The sequence below is a fragment of the Tetrao urogallus genome (assembly GCF_951394365.1).
Source record: "Tetrao urogallus genome assembly, chromosome: 9".
Lineage (NCBI taxonomy): Eukaryota > Metazoa > Chordata > Aves > Galliformes > Phasianidae > Tetrao > Tetrao urogallus.
Genome location: NC_136822.1, coordinates 14,405,942 through 14,425,870, shown reverse-complemented (window position 1 = coordinate 14,425,870; position 19,929 = coordinate 14,405,942). Strand labels below are relative to the sequence as shown.

The 19,929-nt window shown below is 59.9% G+C and overlaps 1 protein-coding gene across 1 annotated transcript; it reads right to left on the bottom strand.

The window, feature by feature from the left end:
* Positions 1-50: 50 nt before the first annotated feature.
* LOC306949714 (deoxyribodipyrimidine photo-lyase-like) lies at positions 51-3,698 on the bottom strand (the record flags this gene model as incomplete). Its single annotated transcript, XM_079539719.1, is given in 12 exon segments — positions 51-196; positions 564-723; positions 832-953; positions 1,217-1,369; positions 1,465-1,663; positions 1,952-2,110; positions 2,224-2,406; positions 2,481-2,626; positions 3,407-3,498; positions 3,500-3,557; positions 3,560-3,581; positions 3,585-3,698. Coding segments are annotated over 12 exon segments (1,554 nt in total).
* Between the last annotated feature and the right edge of the window lie 16,231 nt (positions 3,699-19,929).

The window sequence follows — 19,929 nt, the reverse complement described above, 5'->3', positions numbered from 1 at the left end:
CAGGGAGCAGTGCTAACCAGTTCAGGGTCCCTCACCCCTCCGCATCACAGTCACTTGCAGCAGGTGTAGCGGCTCTCAAACTGATCCACGTCAAACTTGCGCTTGCAGCCAGCATAGTTCATGTAGCGGATCTTCCCGAAGATATCCCGCTCCTTCCAGCCCTGGTCATGGATGCCACAGATGGACCAAAGGCAGCCTGCCAAACATGGGGATGGAGCATCAGCTCTGCCCTGCACCCACAGGCATCTGAGGGCCAGAGAGCAGGCCAGAGAGGGATTCTTTGCAGACCCCTGTCCATCATAGCATCATTTGAGTCGGAAGGGACTCAGGCCATCTTTAAAGGCCATCTTGTCCAACTCCCTGCACTGAATGGGGGCACCTACAGCTCCATTGGGTGCTCAGAGCCCCATCCAACCTGACCTTGGGTGTCTCCAGGAAGGGGCACCCACCACTTCTCTGGGCAACCTGTCAGTTCTTCACTATCCTTATCATAAAAAGGTTTTTCCTTATATGCAATCTCTCATCCCCACACTATACCTGCCCATGCCCCCTCCCCAGCTTACCTACATAGCCGTTGGGGTCCATCCCATCCAGCTCATAGCGGTCGTTGAGGTAGATGGCAAACTGTAGGGCTTCCTCAGGGCTGCGGGTCCATTCCAGGATCTTCTTGGCCCAGTACATGCGCAGGAAGCCATGCATCTTGCCCTCCTGCACCATTTGTAGCTGCAGGGCAGGACACAACCACAGCAGTCAGCCCATGCCGGCTTGGCTCCAGCACAGACACAGGTCTCAGAGGAGAGACCTCAAAACAAGGAGATGGGGGTCACTAACCTGAGCAGCGTTCCAGAGCGGGTCATGTGTGGCAGCCTGCTCCAGTTGGGGCAACTCGTAGAGAAAAGGCCGCTTGTCTTTGGCGTGGAGCTTCAGTGTGGTTTGTGCCCAGTCATAGGCACCTGTGAGAGAGGTGAGGAGCAATGCTGAGCAAACTGCCCCCCTCCAGGTCCTGGGGGGGCTTAAGAAACAGAGATGGGTCACAGAGGGACGTGGGTTAGTGGGCATGGTGGTGATGGGCTGATGGTTGATACAATGATCTTAGAGGTCTTTTCCAACCTGAAGGGTTCTATGGCTTATCCTCTAGCAGGAACAGGGCATTGGGGTGACCACAGTAGAGTATTAGCCCAACCTCAGCCTTGTCCATCAGCCCCACGGATGCTACCTTGCACGCTGTCGTAGTTCTCGTTGTAGTAGCAAAAGTTCTCTGCCAGCTCCCGCCGCACCACGGCCTCCTCCACAAAAGCATCCACCGACTCCTTGTAGGCACGTCGGTGCTTCTGCACCTCCAGGATGGCTCGCTGGGTGGACACCTGGCCTGGGGGCATGGGTATGACATGAGTTGGGCCTCCAGCCTGAGCCACCAGCACTTGGCCCTTAATTAATGGGATGGGGACGGCCCGGGACACTCACCAAAGTGGAACCATGGAGAAAGGTTGCTGAGAGCTGCCTTGTTCGGGTCATTCCGCTGCGAGCCAAAGGACTTGAGCCGCTTGGTGATGAAGGACTGCAGCATGGCCAGCCCAGCAGCAGTGCCAGGGGTCGCCCATGCCACCTCTGGCACTGTGCGGTCCACCTGCAGGCTGGAGTAGCAGGCATCCCACGCAATGGGCTGCGAGCAAACCAGCAGCATGAGAGCTGAGCCGCAGCAGCAGATGCTGCCCAGCCTTAACACACGTCCCCCACTTGCCAGCTAAGGGCTGTCCCCAGCCTGCAAGCCCCCAGCTCCCACCAGCTGTCTATTAAGCAGCCCAGCACAGCAAAGATCCACTGTGAAAATGGAGATGGAACCTCACACCCCCAGGGTCTCTCCATCTCCGCACCACTTGTGGGTGGCGTCCCCCTTCTAGGGCCACAAAGCCATGAGGCTACCCAGGACCAAGTGCATCTCTGCAGGTACCTCTGGGGGGTTGGGCGGTGGATGTGGGTGCCGAATAACAGGAGGGAACTCAGTGAGGAACTCTGGGAGCTGGCTGTGGATCTTGGCCCGGATGGTCCTGGCACTGTACTCCTGCTTGGGGGATGCGACCCAGCAGGGCACGATGTTGTGGCCATCCACCTGGGAAAGGAAGCTGGATATGGTGATGTGAGCAGAAGCCAACATTCCTAATGGCACAGTGCACACTGTGTTCTCCAAAAGACCCAGGATGTGCATCCTCCAGAGGCACCCACCTGTGCAAAGGGCACATCTTCAGGCAATCGCTCCTTGACCTCCTGCACCCACTGCCGGGGGACACGGAGGGGACAGAAGTCTGTCACCAGCCCTCCCACACCGTGCTCCACCACGAAGCTGGGCAGCACATCCTTGGGGCAGCCCAGCAGCAGGTGGAAGGGGATGTCCAGCTCCGCACACTCCTACAATGAGAGGACAGGGCTTAAGGGCTGCTCCCAGCCGGCTCCATCCCACCTGCCCACTGCAGCGGCTGTACCTCGGCCACCTCCCGCAGCCCCCTCAGCATGAAGCCGTAGTGGCGGATGGTGGCATCCAGGAACTTGGGCACTAGGCAGAAGCAGACGCGCAGAGGCAGCTCTTGCTTGAGGGCCAGGCGCTGGGCGTAGAGGAAAGCCCAGTTATCTGCAGGGCGAGCAAACGGGGAACACTTAATAGAAGCCCCCCAGAGCACCCAGCACTGCAGGGCACGGGGCCGGCTCCTACCTTGCACCCGCTGGTCCCGGCACATCCAATAGAGGATGCACTCGGCGCCTTCCTTTAGCTCGGAGCCCCGGGACACGAGCCGGGCCCGCTGCTTGTTGTAGCGGAAATCCCGCACCGACGGGGCTGCCCTGCGCCTGGCTTCCCGCACCGCGGCCTCCAGCGAGCCCAGGGTCCCTGCATCCTCCTCCTCCCTCCCCACATCCCGCTCCTTTCTCCCCTTCCCACCGCTCCGCGGCATCCTCGGCCCCAAACAGAGCCCCCGAACCCCGGCTCGAACCCACGTGGCGGCGGCGGAGCGGGCGTTACACAACGCGGGGCGGGACCAGGGCAGAGAAATGGGCGTGATCTCTCCGCCCAGCCCCCCCACTCCTTCTCCGCCCCTCAGGCCCGGGGAAGCGGTTCCGCTCCTCGGCTCGGCCCGGGTGGAGCTGTGCTCTCAGCATCGCGCTACCCCCTCCGGCACCAACCCCGCGCACGACACAACCGCCCAGCGCAGGCTTTGCCCCCAGCCTAGGGAATGAGGAAACCACGCTCCGCTCCATCCCGCGGCCGCCGGCTGCGCGCACACCCAACGTTCCCCTCCGCTCGCGGCCCGGCCGCGGGGCAGGTGGCTGCCGGGCGTCGTGCCCATCGCTGGGAGTGCCGCGTTGGGTGGAAACCCCCTTCGGTGCCAACACCTGGGGAAACAAAAGGACCCACCTGGGTGCTGCTGGGCAAAGGCAACACGGAAACCGCGCAGCGCTGGGGTTGTGGGGAGCGCTTGGAGCGGTGCTGGCTGGAGGGTACTGAATCACTGAATCCTGCCCGGGTATTGGGTCCTGTCGGGACATGGCCGCACACAGAGCAGGGCTGTTCCTGTCCCTGCTGCTGAGCATCACCGCGTTCGAGCTGGCGCTGGGTAAGGGATGTGGGAAACGCGTGGGGGCATCGCAGCGCAGGGCTGGGGGCCACTGAGCCACCTATAGGGTGGGAACCTCGGGGTCGTCGCCATCCATGCTGTCTCCCGCGAGCCTGAGGCAGCTACCGGCCCTCAGCTGTCACGGAGCTTCTGCGACTTGCAGGTGCATCCTGCTGCTCACCCCTGACACACAAGCTGAGATTCGTTCCTCACTCCCCCCCCTTCCCCTGGGCCCCGCTCCCATTCTTTGTGCCCCGCGTTATCGGTTCCTGAACATCTGCACGCAGCTTTGTGTACGCTGCAGAGGAGCTCCCAACCCGACCCCGGGTAACCGGTTCCTGCGGCTCTTCCCGTCCGACGGGCGGCTCTGAGTGCCGCAGGGCTGGATGGAGGCGGTGGGACGGGGCCATCGCTGGCGCCAGGAGGGGGTCCTGCCCGGAGCTGTGCCCGCTTGTCGGCCTGGGGATGTGCTGTCCTCCCACACGGCTGATCCCCACGGATCTGGATCTGCTCAGGACGGTGATCCCCGCTGTGGGCTGCCCACGGCCGATGCACAGCGTGGGGTGCCTCGGTGCCAGCACACTGGCTGATGCCTCTGCCACCTCTCTGCAGGGACCACAGCAGTGGGTGTGACAGTGCCAAAATCCACAGAGCCCCTCGTGTCGCTGCTCAGCACCGCAGCCACCACTCCTCCCTCCAGCCCGGACACAGAAGCCCCCACCTCAGTGATGCCCAGCACACAGACAGATGCCTCCATGCTCAGCACTGTGACAACACAGGCAACCACCACCTCAAGCTCAACCTCCACAGCCGTGACACGGACCTGGGCTGACACCACCACTGGTGAATCAGTAGAGACCAGCACAGCAACAGCTCCCACCATGCCAGAACAGTCAGATTCTTCAACTGAGTCCTCCTCAGCCCTGGTGGACATCACAATCACCTCCACCAGCAGCACGGTGCCTCCCAGGAGCATTCTCACTCCCAGCCAGACGCTGGGGAGCACAGCTAGGACCAGCTCTGATATCTCCACCGTAACTCTACAGACAGGTGCCTTCACACACAGCACTGCAACAACTCAGATGACAGCCACCACTCCAAGCCCAGAACTCGTCTCCACCACCCCAAGCTCAACCTCCACAGCCATAGCAACCACATGGGCTGAGACCAGGTCTGGCACATCAGCAGGGACTAGCACAGCCCCAGCTTCAACCATTAATTTGGCAGCAGCTGAAACAACTACACTGCCTTCCTCCACCTCCAGCCCTCTGCCCCACACCTCAGGGGACACCACTCTTGGCACAAGTGCCATCAGCACACCCCTATGGACCAGCAGTGCCCCAGAACAGTCAGATTCTTCAACTGAGTCCTCCACAGCCCTGGTGGACATCACAACCACCTCCACCAGCAGCACGGTGCCTCCCAGGAGCACTCTCACTCCCAGCCAGACGCTGGGGAGCACAGATCAGACCAGCTCTGATATCTCCGCTATAAGTCCGCAGACAGATGCCTTCACACACAGCACTGCAACAACTCAGATCACCACCACCACCACCCCAAGCCCCCTCTCTACAATCACAGCATCCACCTGGGCTGAGATCACATCAGCAGGGACCAGCACAGCCCCAGCTCCCACCACACCAGCACACACAGCTGAGCCCTCCACAGCCCTGGTGAACACCACCACCAGCAGCACCACAGTGGTCCCCAGGAGCACCTTCACTCCCAGCCCACCACTGGAGAACACAACTGAGAGCAGCCCTGCTTTGTCCACCCTGATTGCAGAGACATCCCCAGCGAGCCCCAGTGCCACCCCAGGTGAGTGCAGCTGTAGGACAGGGACACAAAGTAACAACACCCTACCCCTAAAGGGCACCCACCTCCTGCCCCATGTGCCCTATATAAGGTGCAGCTGAGAGGTGTGGCCGCAGTGGGAGTGGTCTGCGGGCATGGCTTCGGGTGGGCATGTCAGCAGCACCCCAAGGACGACCCATCCACGTGCCTGTGCCGCATCCAAGCAGCCGTCCCACCTGTCCTACCACCTACAGCCTGGTGACAGCCCGACGGTGAGAGCCCAGCACCCCTGGGTGCCTGCATCCTGCCCACGCCACTGGTGGTGCCTTCGTTATGTTGGCAGCCAGCTGTGTGCCTGCAGTGTGACAGCGCCAGCAGAGCGCCGTGCTCTGGCCGTGTCCCAGCACACCCGCAGGACGCTGTGTCCTGGCCCAGCGCCTCTGAGGGGCCTCATCCCTGACCCCAGCAACAAGGAAGCAGCTCTGATTGCAGGCAGCGCTGGGCTGTGACACGTGCTGTGGAAGTGATGCTGCACGGACAGCCCAGGAGATGAGTCCTCAGCCCAGAGCACGCCCTTCCTGGCTCTGCCTCTTTGCACATACGGTGGACTGCTGTCTCTGAGGGCCTCAGGGTCGGCAGCCGCTACATATCACCCTTTTCTCGGAGTATTAGGGGGTCCCAGGCTCTTTCAAGGCTTTTCCCATTGGAACTGCCCTTGCTCAGCACAAGTCTCTGGCTTCAGGGACTTTGCTTGTGGCCATTCTGGGGCCACCGTGCAGCTGATGGCTGCCGGGCATTGTGCCCATCCCTGGGAGCACCCGTGCTGGGTGAGAGCCCTTCTGGCAATGCCAGCACCTGGGCAATAAAGGGACGCCTCTGGATGCTCATCCTCTGCCGGGAGAAGGCAAAGCGGAAACCACAGTGCCGGGGCCGCGGGGAGCGCTCAGAGCGGTGCCCACCAGGAGGCATCGGCTCCTGCCTCCCTGGACATGGCTGCACGTAGGGGAGGGCTGCCCCTGTTCCTGCTGCTGAGCCTCGCTGGGTCAAAGCTGGCACTGGGTAAGGGCTGAGCGGGATGCACGGGGAGGAAGCGTCGCGGCCCAGGGATGTAGAACACTGTGGCTGCTGTGCCATGCACCGCAGGAGCAATGAGCTTGGCTTTATTTCTGCTGCTTGCATGCGGACCTTCTCCTCCGCTCCTCTTTGGGGCTGCCCGGAGCAGCAGCCCCCTGCTGTCATCTCTGCTAAACCTAATCCTGACGCACGAGCCAGGATTCACTTTTCTCTCCCTCTCCTTCCCCTGGGCCCCGCTCCCGTTCTTTGTGCCCCGCGTTATCGGTTCCTGAACATCTGCACGCAGCTTTGTGTACGCTGCAGAGGAGCTCCCAACCCGACCCCGGGTAACCGGTTCCTGCGGCTCTTCCCGTCCGACGGGCGGCTCTGAGTGCCGCAGGGCTGGATGGAGGCGGTGGGACGGGGCCATCGCTGGCGCCAGGAGGGGGTCCTGCCCGGAGCTGTGCCCGCTTGTCGGCCTGGGGATGTGCTGTCCTCCCACACGGCTGATCCCCACGGATCTGGATCTGCTCAGGACGGTGATCCCCGCTGTTGGCTGCCCACGGCCGATGCACAGCGTGGGGTGCCTCGGTGCCAGCACACTGGCTGATGCCTCTGCCACCTCTCTGCAGGGACCACAGCAGTGGGTGTGACAGTGCCAAAATCCACAGAGCCCCTCGTGTCGCTGCTCAGCACCGCAGCCACCACTCCTCCCTCCAGCCCGGACACAGAAGCCCCCACCCCAGCGATGCCCAGCACCACCCAGGCGACCAGCAGTGCTGCCCCCACTTCAGCACACACAGCTGCACCACCTGAGCCCTCTACAACTGTGGTAGACACCACCACCATCTCCATCATCAGCACAGTGGTCCCCAGGAGCACCCCCAGTCCCAGCCCACCCTTGGGGAGCACCACTAGCACCAGCCCTGATGTCTCCACACTGACCACAAGAACACCTCCAGACACCTCGACGGCACCACAGAGCCCCAGTGCCACCCCAGGTGAGTGCCACCCCCACCTGTAGCAGCACTCCGTGACAGCAGCACTAACAAAACATTGCTGTGCCCAGGCACGGAGCTCTCCCCCCCTGTCACCACCTCAGCACAGAGCCTGAATGGCACCACCAGTCCCTCTGCAGAGCTGCCACCAGCCTGCCCTAATGCCCCAAGCAATGCCAGTAAGTGCTATCTCCTGGGGACAGGTGGCAGGGCCACATGTGCCCGATGGGCATCATCACCTCCTTGTTGTTGTGGTGGCCACTGGGCTTCCTGATCGCCAGTGCAGGGGGGCCTGCATCCCCACTGCTTTCTCTGTGGAGACATGGGGGTTTGTGGGGTGTGCTCCTGCTGCAGTGCAGGATGGATGGGGCACAACCAGAGCTGTGTCCCTTGCTCCCAGGTGCATCTCAGCTCTTCCTCTCCATGCATCTCATCACTCCTCTGGACATGGGGAACACCACGGTGCAGGAGCAGCTCCTGGCCAAGGTGAGCTGTGCCCTCAGCCCCCTCAAATGAATGGAGGATCCTCCTGGGTCCCTTCCTTGGTGGGAGGGGGGGACAGGAGCCCCCTGTCCCGTGATGTCTGTGCTTGCTATGTGCTGATGCTGTGCTCTGCCCCAGATCCACAAGGACCTGCAGACTGCCTTCCCACATGCCAGGGTCCTGCTGCAGTGGAGAGGGGAGAAGCTGGTCTGAGCCCATCACCGGGGGATGCTGGGCAGGACTGAGCCATCCTGCACCTCCTGTCCTTGTCCCTCTGGGTAACCCACACAGTCCCATCTGCTTCCCTGCACCCCAGTACCCCTCTGTGCCCCATTTTCTACCCCTTCCCACAGCCACTCTGCAGCCCCATAACACTGATGATTAAGAAATAGCTCTACAGCCCCCCACCCTGCCCCATTATCACCATGCAGCAGTGGCCCTGCTGGAATTCAGGGTAAAGCAGGAGGCTCCATCAGCCCCCAACCCCCAACAAGCTGTGCATGCCATGGGGCCATGAAAATCCTGTGGGCTGAGCTCCTTCCCTGTTTTTTTCCAGTCCCTGGTTGAGGAGACGGCCGCACCGTCTGCCTCCCCTGCAGCAAAGTCATTTATTAACTGATTAATTAGCCAGATAAAATGAGAGCGAAGCAATTATTACTCTAAGCAAGTCACCTCGCAGGGAGATTAAAAAGTGGAATAATGAGCAAAAATGTTTGTGTTGTTCATGGGGGAACAGTCTCTTCCTGCAGCCCTGTCCTGCTGGCACCATATCCCACCTGGGAAAGGGACATCTGGGTCTGTGGGACCCAATCTGGGGACCATTCCCAGACACTGGTCACCCTGCAGCCAGGCAGAATGGGCAAAGACACCTTGGTGTCACGTGCATCCATTTGTCCACGGGGAAAGGCAGTGCACATCTCCTACACATCCCAGGATTGCTCCCACGTGCTGTAGGGTGCTGCCAGTCTGGTGTGATGGGGGGTTTTGGGGGTCCTATCGGGGACACAGGGGTCTGTCAGGTCCTAAGGGGATCCTGGAGGTGGATATGGAGGTCGTATGGAGGAATTATTGTGGTCTCTGGGGATTCTGGAGAGGGATATGAGGGTCCTATAGGTGACTATGGGGCTCTGTGAGGACCTAGCATGGCTATAGGGTATAACTGTAGGGTTTTAGGGGGGTCTTTTTGAGGCTATGGAGCCCTGTGCAGGTCTTGAGCAGTTGATACAAAGGTGCACCAGGGTGCAGAGTTGGGGAGCGGGATATTACTTGCTGGAAGGGTCCCCAGCCCCTTTGCTTTGTGGGGCAATGGGAACTCATCCTTGTGCTCTGCCCACGCCGTGGCATGGGGCCAGGAGCCCTCCCACGCTCAGTCCCACCGGGCCGATTCCACCGCCTGTTGAATCCATAAATTCAGACCCCGGGACGTGGCACGAGGCCAAGGCTGAGACACTGCAGCCAAAGTGCGTCACAAAAGGAGGAAAAGGTCCTGAAGTAGGATGAAAAGGGGATCGGGGCGCTCACAGTCCCCGGCTGGCATAGTGGCTGGGGGAGGAGATGCTGTGGGCTGGCCACATCCCTCTGCCCCCATCCTGGGATGGAGACACAGATGTGATGGGATGTGAGCTGGAGACGTCCCTCGCAGCGCGGGGCTCCTCCAACCATGAAAGCATTTCTCAGCCTCTGTGCTGCCACCCACTCCCACTCATCGGCATCATCCCTGGGAGCAGACCCCACTCTGGGCACCCAGCTGGACCCCCACCTTTGGGACACACCACCAGCCCCCGCTGACCTTGGTGTCCTCTCCAACCCCCCCCTCCCTTCACCCCTCCTGTGGCAGTGCTGCTGCAGAGTGCCCAGCACACCAAATGATCCAGAACCCGCAGGGTTGATGGATAACCCGGCCCTCCAGCTCTCTCCCTCTGCCCTTGCCGGCAGGAGATGCCGTAATCTCTGCAGGGCTGGAACAAGCAGCCCATTAATTCCAGGAAGGCCGATAAGGGCCACTGTGCCGGGCTGCGCCGGATGGTGCTGAGCCCCCGGGCAATGGGGTTCCCAGCAGTGCTGATCCCATACTCACATCCCAATAAGTCCCATGTATGGAGCCAGCATCTCCTCGGTGTGTGCAAGACACCCAACAGAAATGAGGTTCTTTCCATACACTTCTGCTGTCTGTGCTCTCTGCCCCAGTCCTTGTCTCTTGTGTCCATCCTGTGCTTCCATAACTGGGGATGAGGGATATCCTTGTGGGGGCCAGTGGCCAGCTGGGATCTGAGCTTTGGGCACAGCATGAGGATCAGTGCAAAGATCCTTCGTCGGGTGGGAGCAGGACCATCCACAGAGCGAGGATGGGAATGGGAATGAGGATGGAGAGGGGATGGGGATGAGGATGGGGATGGGGATGGGGATGAGGATGGGGATGGGGATGGGGATGGGGATGGGGATGGGGATGGGGATGGGGATGGGGATGAGGATGGGGATGGGGATGAGGATGGGGATGGGGATGGGGATAGGAATGGGAGTGGTTAAGGAATGAGGATGGGGGATATGAGGTTGGGGATAAGGTTGGGGATGAGGACATGGATTGGCATGGGACTGAGGATGATGGTGAGGATAGGGATGAGGATAGGGATGACTGCCCCAGTTGCTGCATGCTGTGGATGCTGCAGCACAGGATGCGCTCTTATCCTCACCCTAATCTGTGCCATTCCCCCAGGCTGGAGAGCAAAGGGCAGAGAGGTCTTTTAGGGGGGCTCTGAATGGTTCCAATCCCTGGGCATAGTATGCGTGCCGAGAGAGAGAGCAGAGCATCAGCTGGGTCACCTCTTAGCAGGACCCATCACCCGCCCTGCCCCTCTCCCCGCCTCGCACAGCACTCCCGCTGTCGGCGTTCGTTGCGGGTGAGTGGAGCGGTGTGATTGACACGCGGTGTGCGGGCAGGGGGCAATGCGTGGGTTGGTGCTCCGGGTGTCGCTGGCCGTGCCACCGCATCCTGCTGAATGGAGGCTCCGGCGGCACAGCGTGTACCCGGCTGCTGCCTGACAACACTTCTAATGACGCTTTGCGAGAGCTGCCCGCGGGCATCGCTGCTTAAGGAGCGTTTAATCGATTCCCAGAGCGTGCGCTGGTGGGCGTTGTGCAATGCCGTTCACTGGGAAGCCCCGGGTGGGGGGTGGGAAGGGGGAGTGTGGGGGAAAGGAGGGAGGAATGGGAGAAGGGCTGCCCATCATCTGCTACCACACTTGGCATAGCCAGATTTGGGGGGTTCCCAGTGCTCCTCTGAGGTCACCTCATGGCTGTCCCAATCCTACCTCCCCTACTTTCAGACCTTCCTGTGGAAGCCATGAGCTGGGCAGGGTTTTGCATCCTTGCCCTGGGCACAGAAGGCCCAGCAGTTCTAGTTGATGGCTATAGGGTGATGCCACACACACCTGTCTGTAAGGGGCTGCTCCTCAATGCGGCACCCACAGCCCCCAGGAGAGGATGAAAGGAGGTGGGTGCTGAGCCCGTGTGGCCCTCGGCAGGGGAAAGCTGCGTGGGATGGGACTGGGGATGGGGATGTGGAGGGAGAGCGGCAGGGGAGGGAGGGGACCTGCCTCCTTCACCAGCCCCATAAATAGGAGGGACTTGGAGCAGGACCACACCTGTGGGACTCTGGCTGCAGGAGCTGCTCCGTGCTGCTCTCCCTTCCCTTCCAGCGCCTCAAAGTTCTGCCTGAGGCATGGGGACCAGGGAATGGATGCTTTCGACCTTCATGGGATGCTGCCTATGGATTCTGCACGGTATGTCCCATATTTTCCTGCTATTCTACCTATTAGGTATGGCTGGGAGATGCTTTTTTCCTTCTGGATATGTCAGAAACCTTTCTTAGTCCAATGCTTGAGGTCCTTTGCAGCCAAAGAGCTAAGAAAGTGTTGTAGGGGGCATGGCATTGCCCTGCACAAGGACACTGAAGGCTGTACTGAAGTGCAGCAGAGCTTCCTCATCTCATCCTTCAGCCTTGATGCTGATGCCGCTGCAAATTCCTTTATTCACTGGAAGAGGAGAGAAAGGCAAGAAAGGGAAGGGGAAGAAGAAAGAAAAGAGGAAGGGGAGGAACCAGGGGGTTGAAAGGGAAATTGGGAACCCCCGTAACATGGGCAGGAGACACTGAGATCCATAAACCATGCTGGCACGTGGTTGCTGGCACGCAGCATGCTGGGTGCTGGGGGCTGGCTGCCCGCAGGGAACCTGATGGACCGGAGCGCCAGGGCTGAGCGCCCAGTCTCACTTGCTGGGTGCTAATTAGGGCTCCCCTAATTACAGCCACCCAGAGCCAGCAGTCAGCAGATCCTCCAGCTCAGTCCCTCCAGTGGTTGCACCGCTGTGCTAAAAATAAGCCTCGGTGGGATTTCACCAGGTGCTGCTGTCTGCCCTGATGGCTCTTGTGGTTGTACACACTCAGCTCCTGCAGCTCTGGCCCTGGGGAGCTCCGGGGAAGGGGTGACCCACCTGTCCCACTGCTGTCATCCCCAGTGTAACCCTCCCACCCACCCTGTGTGCTCCCTCTTGCTATCCCCAAGCCAAGGGACCACTGGTCCTGTCCTCACTGTAATGCTCTGCTCTGTGCTCCATGCAGGGCTGGGGACCACCGCCGCTGTCCCTGTTACCACAGAGGGACCATTTGCTGCCACTCCATCGCAGAGCGAGGCACCCACTGCCCTGCTGCTGGGCACTGTGGGGACAAGAACTGTCAGTGACACCGTGATGGCTGAGAGCATCCTCGTGAGTGCCAGCGTGAGCCCATCCTTCCCCTCCTGGGCTGAGCCAGATTCGGTGACCGAGACCACTGGTTACAACTCCTCTCTGGGTGCAGAGAGAGATGCAGAGCTGAGCACTGGGGAAGTGACACAGGCACCTACTGAAGTCCCTCAGGTTGGAACGGATGTGGCCACATCTCTTGATGCAACACAGAAAAACCAGAGTGGTTTGGCAGCTGCCACAGCTGCTGCCATTGTTGTCACCCCACAGCCCAACTTTACCCCCAGTACCAAGCACAACGTAACGGGGACCACCGCTGCTGCACCCTCGGGGAGCACCCCTATCTTTGCAGATGTCCCAGCATCCACAATAACTGCAGGAGGTGGCTTGGAGTCCACAACTGATGCCATGTTCCAACCCAGTGTCACCATTCCTACAGCTGCAGGGACACAGGCGCTGACCACCACCCCCCTGCACCCCCGTGTCACTGCTCTGCCCCCAGCTGCGGGAGCAGAGGTAGAAGGTGTCACCCTGCCTGGGGATAGCATAGGGGATGGACGTGCCCTCTCATCAATCCCCAGCCCTGGTGCCACTGGGTTTCTCCCAACACCGTCGACCAAGGTTGTGAGTGGAACCGTGGGTGACACCCCAGGGTGGGCAGCTTTGGAGTCCGGAGATTTGGGAGATGCAGCAAATGGTGTCTTCAGCACAGCTGATACATCACAACTGCCTCCAGAGAGTGTGGCAGCATTGGAAACAGCAGAAAACCCAGGGCAGAGCTCCCTTCTCACCGATCAGGCAGGACCGAGCCCTGCTAATTTGCTAGGACCTGGTGATGGGGACAATCAGGGGGCCCCAACAGTGTTGTTATCTGACCCTGGCTCAGCCCTGTCAGACAGTGAGGCACCTGCAGCACCTGGGGTGAGAGGGGACACAGCCACTCTGCTGCCAGACACCGAGGTGCAGAGTGATGCAGATGTCCCAGATGCAGGCACTAGCGTGCCCCTGTCCACAGGGGCTGTAAATCTAGCCAAAAGCTCCCAGCAGCCATCCCCATGGCTGAGCCCCACCAGAGAAGAGCAATCACTGCTTGGTGCTGATCCACCAGCCCCTACAGGCACTTCTGGTGCACCCAGCACTGCTTTACCACCCCCAGGGGTTGCAGCTGGATCCCTTCTGCAAACTGATGACGGCACAGAGGCAGTGGTGAGCCCTGACTACGGTGCTGATCTAGGAGTATCTCTATCCCCATTCCTAGAGGAGTCACAGCCATGGGGGACAGCAACTGACAGACCCAGCTCCAGTCTGAACTCAGCTTTGGGTGCCACCAACCCATCATCTTCTGCACCTGATGGCACAACATTGCCTGCTGCAGGGCAACAGGCAGAGGGGAACACAGGAGCAGGGGACACAACACAGGCAGAAGATGCAGGAGATGGCAGCCCCTATGCAAACATCCAGAGTGACACGAGTCCTGCAGCCAGCAGCATCCAGCAGGGCCCCACTGACAACACACCAGGAGCTGTGCTCCATACTGAACTGTCTCCTGCCCCTGCTCCTGGGGAAGGAGCCCTGGCACCAGCACTGTCCCCAAGTGGTCCTACAGCTCCTGGCCACGACCTCTCTGGAGCTGGAGGATCAGGACTCCTGCCCATTGAGGCCCTTGGTGCCCCTGGTGCTGCTCTCCCACCTGCAGCTGCTGTGGATGGTGCTGTGTTTGAGGCCAACAATGGAGCAGAGGCAGCAGTGAGCTCTGACTTTGGTGCTGCCCCAGGAGAACCTGTGTCCTCGTCCCTTGATGTATTACAGCCGTGGGACACAGCAGCTGGTGCTCCTGAGGACTCAGCTCTCCCTGGGGCTGAGGGACCAGACATTGGCATCAATTCAGCATTGAATACCCCCATCTCAGCATCATCTGGACCTGTGGGCCCACCATCTCCCAGCTTTGGCGTACAGCCTGGCACAGGTCTGGGCATGCCAGGAGTTGATGGACCTGACACCAGCTTGAGTTCAGCTTTGGGTGCCACCAACCCATCATCTTCTGCACCTGATGGCACAACACTGCCTGCTGCAGGGCAACAGGCAGAGGGAAGCACAGGAGCAGGGGACAAAACACAGGCAGAAGATGCAGGAGATGGCAGCCTCTATGCGAACATCCAGAGTGACACGAGTCCTGCAGCCACCAGCATCCAGCAGGGTCCCACTGACAACACACCAGGAGCTGTGCTCCATACTGAACTGTCTCCTGCCCCTGCTCCTGGGGAAGGAGCCCTGGCACCAGCACTGTCCCCAAGTGGTCCTGCAGCTCCTGGCCACGACCTCTCTGGAGCTGCAGGATCAGGACTCCTGCCCATTGAGGCCCTTGGTGCCCCTGGTGCTGCTCTCCCACCTGCAGCTGCTGTGGATGGTGCTGTGTTTGAGGCCAACAATGGAGCAGAGGCAGCAGTGAGCTCTGACTTTGGTGCTGCCCCAGGAGAACCTGCGTCCTCGTCCCTTGATGTATTACAGCCGTGGGACACAGCAGCTGGTGCTCCTGAAGACACAGCTCTCCCTGGGGCTGAGGGACCAGACACTGGCATCAATTCAGCATTGAATACCCCCAGCTCAGCATCATCTGGACCTGTGGGCCCACCATCACCTGACATTGGAGCGCAGCCTGGCACAGGTCTGACAGCGCTGGGAGGAGTGAGCAGTGCAGCTGCATTTGAGCCATCCCTAAGCTCTTCTCCAGTAGCTGGACTTGCAACTGGAACAGGTCTTCTGCCTGGTACTGGGTCCTCACCCAACTCTGCCTCCCACAGTGGCATCCTTGCAATTTCCTCTATTTCAGACAGTGATGGAGCAGCTGCACCCATCCCAGCAGCAGCTCCTGGTTCTGCCGTCCCATCCCAGGTCTCTGCATATGGCCCAGAGCTCACTGTGGCACAAGGGATCAACAGCGCAGGTGGTATGGCAAAGGCAGAAATCCCAGAGAGCCAAAATCCTTACACAGACACAAGCCCTGCAGCCACCAGCATCCAGCAGGGCCCCACTGACAACACACCAGGAGCTGTGCTCCATACTGAACTGTCTCCTGCCCCTGCTCCTGGGGAAGGAGCCCTGGCACCAGCACTGTCCCCAAGTGGTCCTGCAGCTCCTGGCCACGACCTCTCTGGAGCTGGAGGATCAGGACTCCTGCCCATTGAGGCCCTTGGTGCCCCTGGTGCTGCTCTCCCACCTGCAGCTGCTGTGGATGGTGCTGTGTTTGAGGCCAACAATGGAGCAGAGGCAGCAGTGAGCTCTGACTTTGGTGCTGCCCCAGGAGAACCTGCGTCCTCGTCCCTTGATGTATTACAGCCGTGGGACACAGCAGCTGGTGCTCCTGTAGACACAGCTCTCCCTGGGGCTGAAGGACCAGACACTGGCTTCAATTCAGCATTGAATACCCCCAGCTCAGCATCATCTGGACCTGTGGGCCCACCATCACCTGACATTGGAGCGCAGCCTGGCACAGGTCTGACAGCGCTGGGAGGAGTGAGCAGTGCAGCTGCATTTGAGCCATCCCTAAGCTCCTCTCCAGTAGCTGGACTTGCAACTGGAACAGGTCTTCTGCCTGGTACTAGAGCAGAGGCAGCAGTGAGTCCCGACCTCGGTGCTGCCCCCGAAGCACCTGTATCCCCATCCCTCAGTGCATCGCAGCCGTGGGACACAGCAGTTGGTGCTCCTGAGGACACAGCTCTCCCTGGGGCTGAGGGACCAAGCAGTGGATTTAGTTCGGTGCTGGATGCCCCTAGCTCAGCATCATATGGACCTGAAGGGTCACCCTCTCCTGGCATTGGAGCGCAGCCTGGCACAGGTCTGACAGCGCTGGGAGCAGAGGGGCAGGTGCTGGGAGGAGTGAGCAGTGCAGCTATATTTGAGCCATCCCTGAGCTCCTCACCAGGCACTGGGCTGAAGGCTGGAACGGAGCTGCTGCCTGCTGCTCTGTCCCCATCGGGTCCTGCCTCCCCCAGTGATGTGCTCACAGCTCCCTCTGCTTCAGATACAGCTGGTCCAAGTGTCTTGGGAGGAGCAGGTGGTGCTCCCAGTGCTCTGCAGCCCTCCCTGGTTGCTGCACCCGGGCTCCATTCTGCTGCAGGAGGAGTACGTGATGGAGCTGAGGCTGTCTCTGCAGATGGAGAAGCTCCAGGGCAGTCTCAGGACCAAACTGGGACAGGAGCAGCTGTAGCCTCGGATGGAAGGCAGGGATCTACACTGATCTCTATATCTTCCTCCCCATCTGCTGATGGATCTTCATTACCTGAAGCAGCTGCTGGAGCAGATACAGGAGCAGGCATCCCCAGAGCTGGTGGAGCTGGCTCAAGCTCAGGCTTTGGGGCTGCTGCTCTCCAGAGCAACAAGGAAATACCCATCCTTCCCCCCACCACCCAAAGCAATGCCAATGTCAGACCTCCTGATGCCAAACTCAGCCAAGTCAACGTGGTGGAGCTGGCTGGAGGCAAACTGGAAGCCTCAGCCCAGGGGTCACCTCCTGCCAGTGGGGGAAACGGGCTGGGAACTGTCATCCAGATCGCCTCGGGAGTGTCGTCCCCCTCCATCCCCACCTCACCCCAGGAGACACAGCCCCTGGTCCCAGTGGCTCCAGCTGCCTCCAGCCCATTGATGGTGGCTGCGTCTGCCTCTGCCAGGGGGGTTGGGGGCATCTCAGTTCCCAACGCAGGCCCCGCCTCTGCCTCCAGTACCCAGAGTGGGAGCAGCCCCCCAGCAGTGCCACGGCCCCCTGTGGACGAGATGGCTTCTGGGATGCTGGCTCCACTGGGAGAAGAGCTCCAACATGCCCCTAATGCTGCCCCAGCTCTGCCTTCTGCATCCGAAAGAGAAAACCTAAAGGAGGGAGCAGCCACCAGTCCCCAGCTCTCCTCTCTGATTTCAGCAAGTGAGTGGGCAGCAGGGGAATGGGGAGCTGCTTCTGCAGGTGGGGCTGCCCTGCTGCTGCCTCCCCTCCAGCGTGGGGTCCCTGCAGCAGCTGAAGGCAGGGGGGATGCTGATGGCCCCACCATCGCCAATCCAGCCCGTGGGGCTGACAGTAGGGTGAGCACCCCTGCATACATCCCGGTCCCAGGGGGAGCCCAAAGAGGGTCCACCTCTGCCACCCCACTCTCCGCTGTATCCTGCGGCCCAGCCTCCAGCCCTGGGGACAAGATGGGGCTCACGGGGCTGGGGGCAAGTGGCAGGTCCACTGTTGGTTCCCATGTATCATCCTCTATGCTCCCAGCTCCTGGACAGCCGGCTGCTACCCCGACCCCACCGCCACTTCCCCCAGGTGGGTGATGCAGGGCTAGGGCAGGGAGAGGGATGGGAGCAGGAGTGGGGTGTTCCGGTGTGCCCCCATCCTCCTGCATCCCAGGCGGTGTCACCTTGAAAGCAAAATTATTTTTGTTGGCACAGCCCAAGGGGTTTTGCTATAAGAACATTTTTTCTGAATTTTATTGTTCTCTTTTAGTCCCAGCAGTGCCCCTCTATAGGTATGGAGCAAGAGAGAATGACCACGAATATGTGCAAAGGAGAGTGGACTTCAATTCCCCACTTTTCAAGCCCGAGATCGGATTCCCGTTTGGGAAAACCCTGCATGATTCTCTCTACGTGAGTCCATGCTGCCCTGAGTGCACCTCTTTCCAGTCCCTGATGTAGAAAAGCTCCAACCCCATCCCCTTGTGCACAGTTCACAGACAACGGGCAGATCATCTTCCCAGCCTCCGACAGCAGCATCTTCACACTCCCCAACCCGCCTGCCCATGGATTCACCGGCCACGAGAGTGTTCCTATGATCGCCGTGTTCTGGGACAATGCTGACTTCTCCAGGGGCACCGGCACCACCTTCTACCAGGTCGGTGAAGCCATCCTTCTGTGTGATTGCATTGAGGTGATTGAGGCACTGGCACAGGTTGCCCAGAGAGGTGGTGGGTGCTCTGACCCTGGAGACACTTGTGGTCAGGTTGGACGGGGCTCTGACGGAGTTGTAGGTGTCCCTGTTCACTGCAGGGGTTCAGCCAGATGGCCTTTAAGAGTCCCTTCCAACTCAAATGGTTCTCATTCATTGCTTTGTCCATGGATTCCCCCTGAGATGCAGAGTGAACAGGTGATGGGTGGCATTTCCCTTCTTGGGAACCGCACGCCTGGTTGCAGCATCATGAACGGTCCCACTGGGGTCTCATCCCTTTGTGTCCCAAACCCACAGGAGTTCCTCACCCTGAACTCAGAGAAGCCACCATTCATCCGTGACGTGGAAGCGAAGGTCCGGCACTATCTGAGGTCCTCCTACTCCGCAGCCTGGACCCTGAAGATCACCTGGGAGAAGGCACCTGCCTACGGGGCACGTGGTGACAGCCGCAGGGTATGGGCCTACGAGGTGGGGGTGTCCAAGTACCATTTCTCAGGAAGCCTCATTAGGTTTACCTCATGGTAAATCCATCAGCTCTGCTCAGTCCTTTACCTGCCCTTGGTGCTTCTCCCCAGACAAACACATACCAGGCTGTCCTCACCACTGATGGCTTCAGGTCCTATGTCCTGATTCTGTACAAGGATGGAGGAATGCAGTGGGACTACACCCAGCTGCCGGCCACCAATGTGCTGATCGGCTACACCAGGTACAGGGTGTCACAGGGACTCAATGCTAGGGTGGAGTAACTCCACAATGTCTGACTGTTCCCCTTCCCCCTGTGCAGTGGGGATGGGCATTACCGCAATGATGACCTGACCCAAGGATCTCCAGCTGCAAAATATCGCCCTGATCGCTACAGAGGCTACAATACAGGTAGACATATGGCCTGGGGGATGCTCTGCACAGGCATGGGGACAGCTCCAGGCCGGGGGGGGGGGGGCACTGAATTTACTATCAACACCATTCCCATCCAGACACATAAACTGAGTTCCCTGAATATGAGTGATGCCCTGGAAACGAGCTAAACTTTGGGAACATCTTTGGGGTTTTCTATAATGATGCATACCTTTTTTGTGCAATACAATTTCTTGGAGATCTCTTCTCAGCAAGAGCCTCTCTCCCATTTCCCCCCTGGTGTTGGGGTCCTGTGGTGGGGACCCAACAGCATCAGCATCCGTTCTCTCTGCTGGAGCAGCCCACGGTCCTATCTCCCATTCCCCATTCAGATCTTCGTGGGCTGTGGCTGTACAAGCTGGAGAGCAGCGTGGGCATCAACTACCGCCTGAAGTGCCTGGCGTGGACGGGGCAGCAGCAGGAGCCGCAGGAATGGAGCCACGAC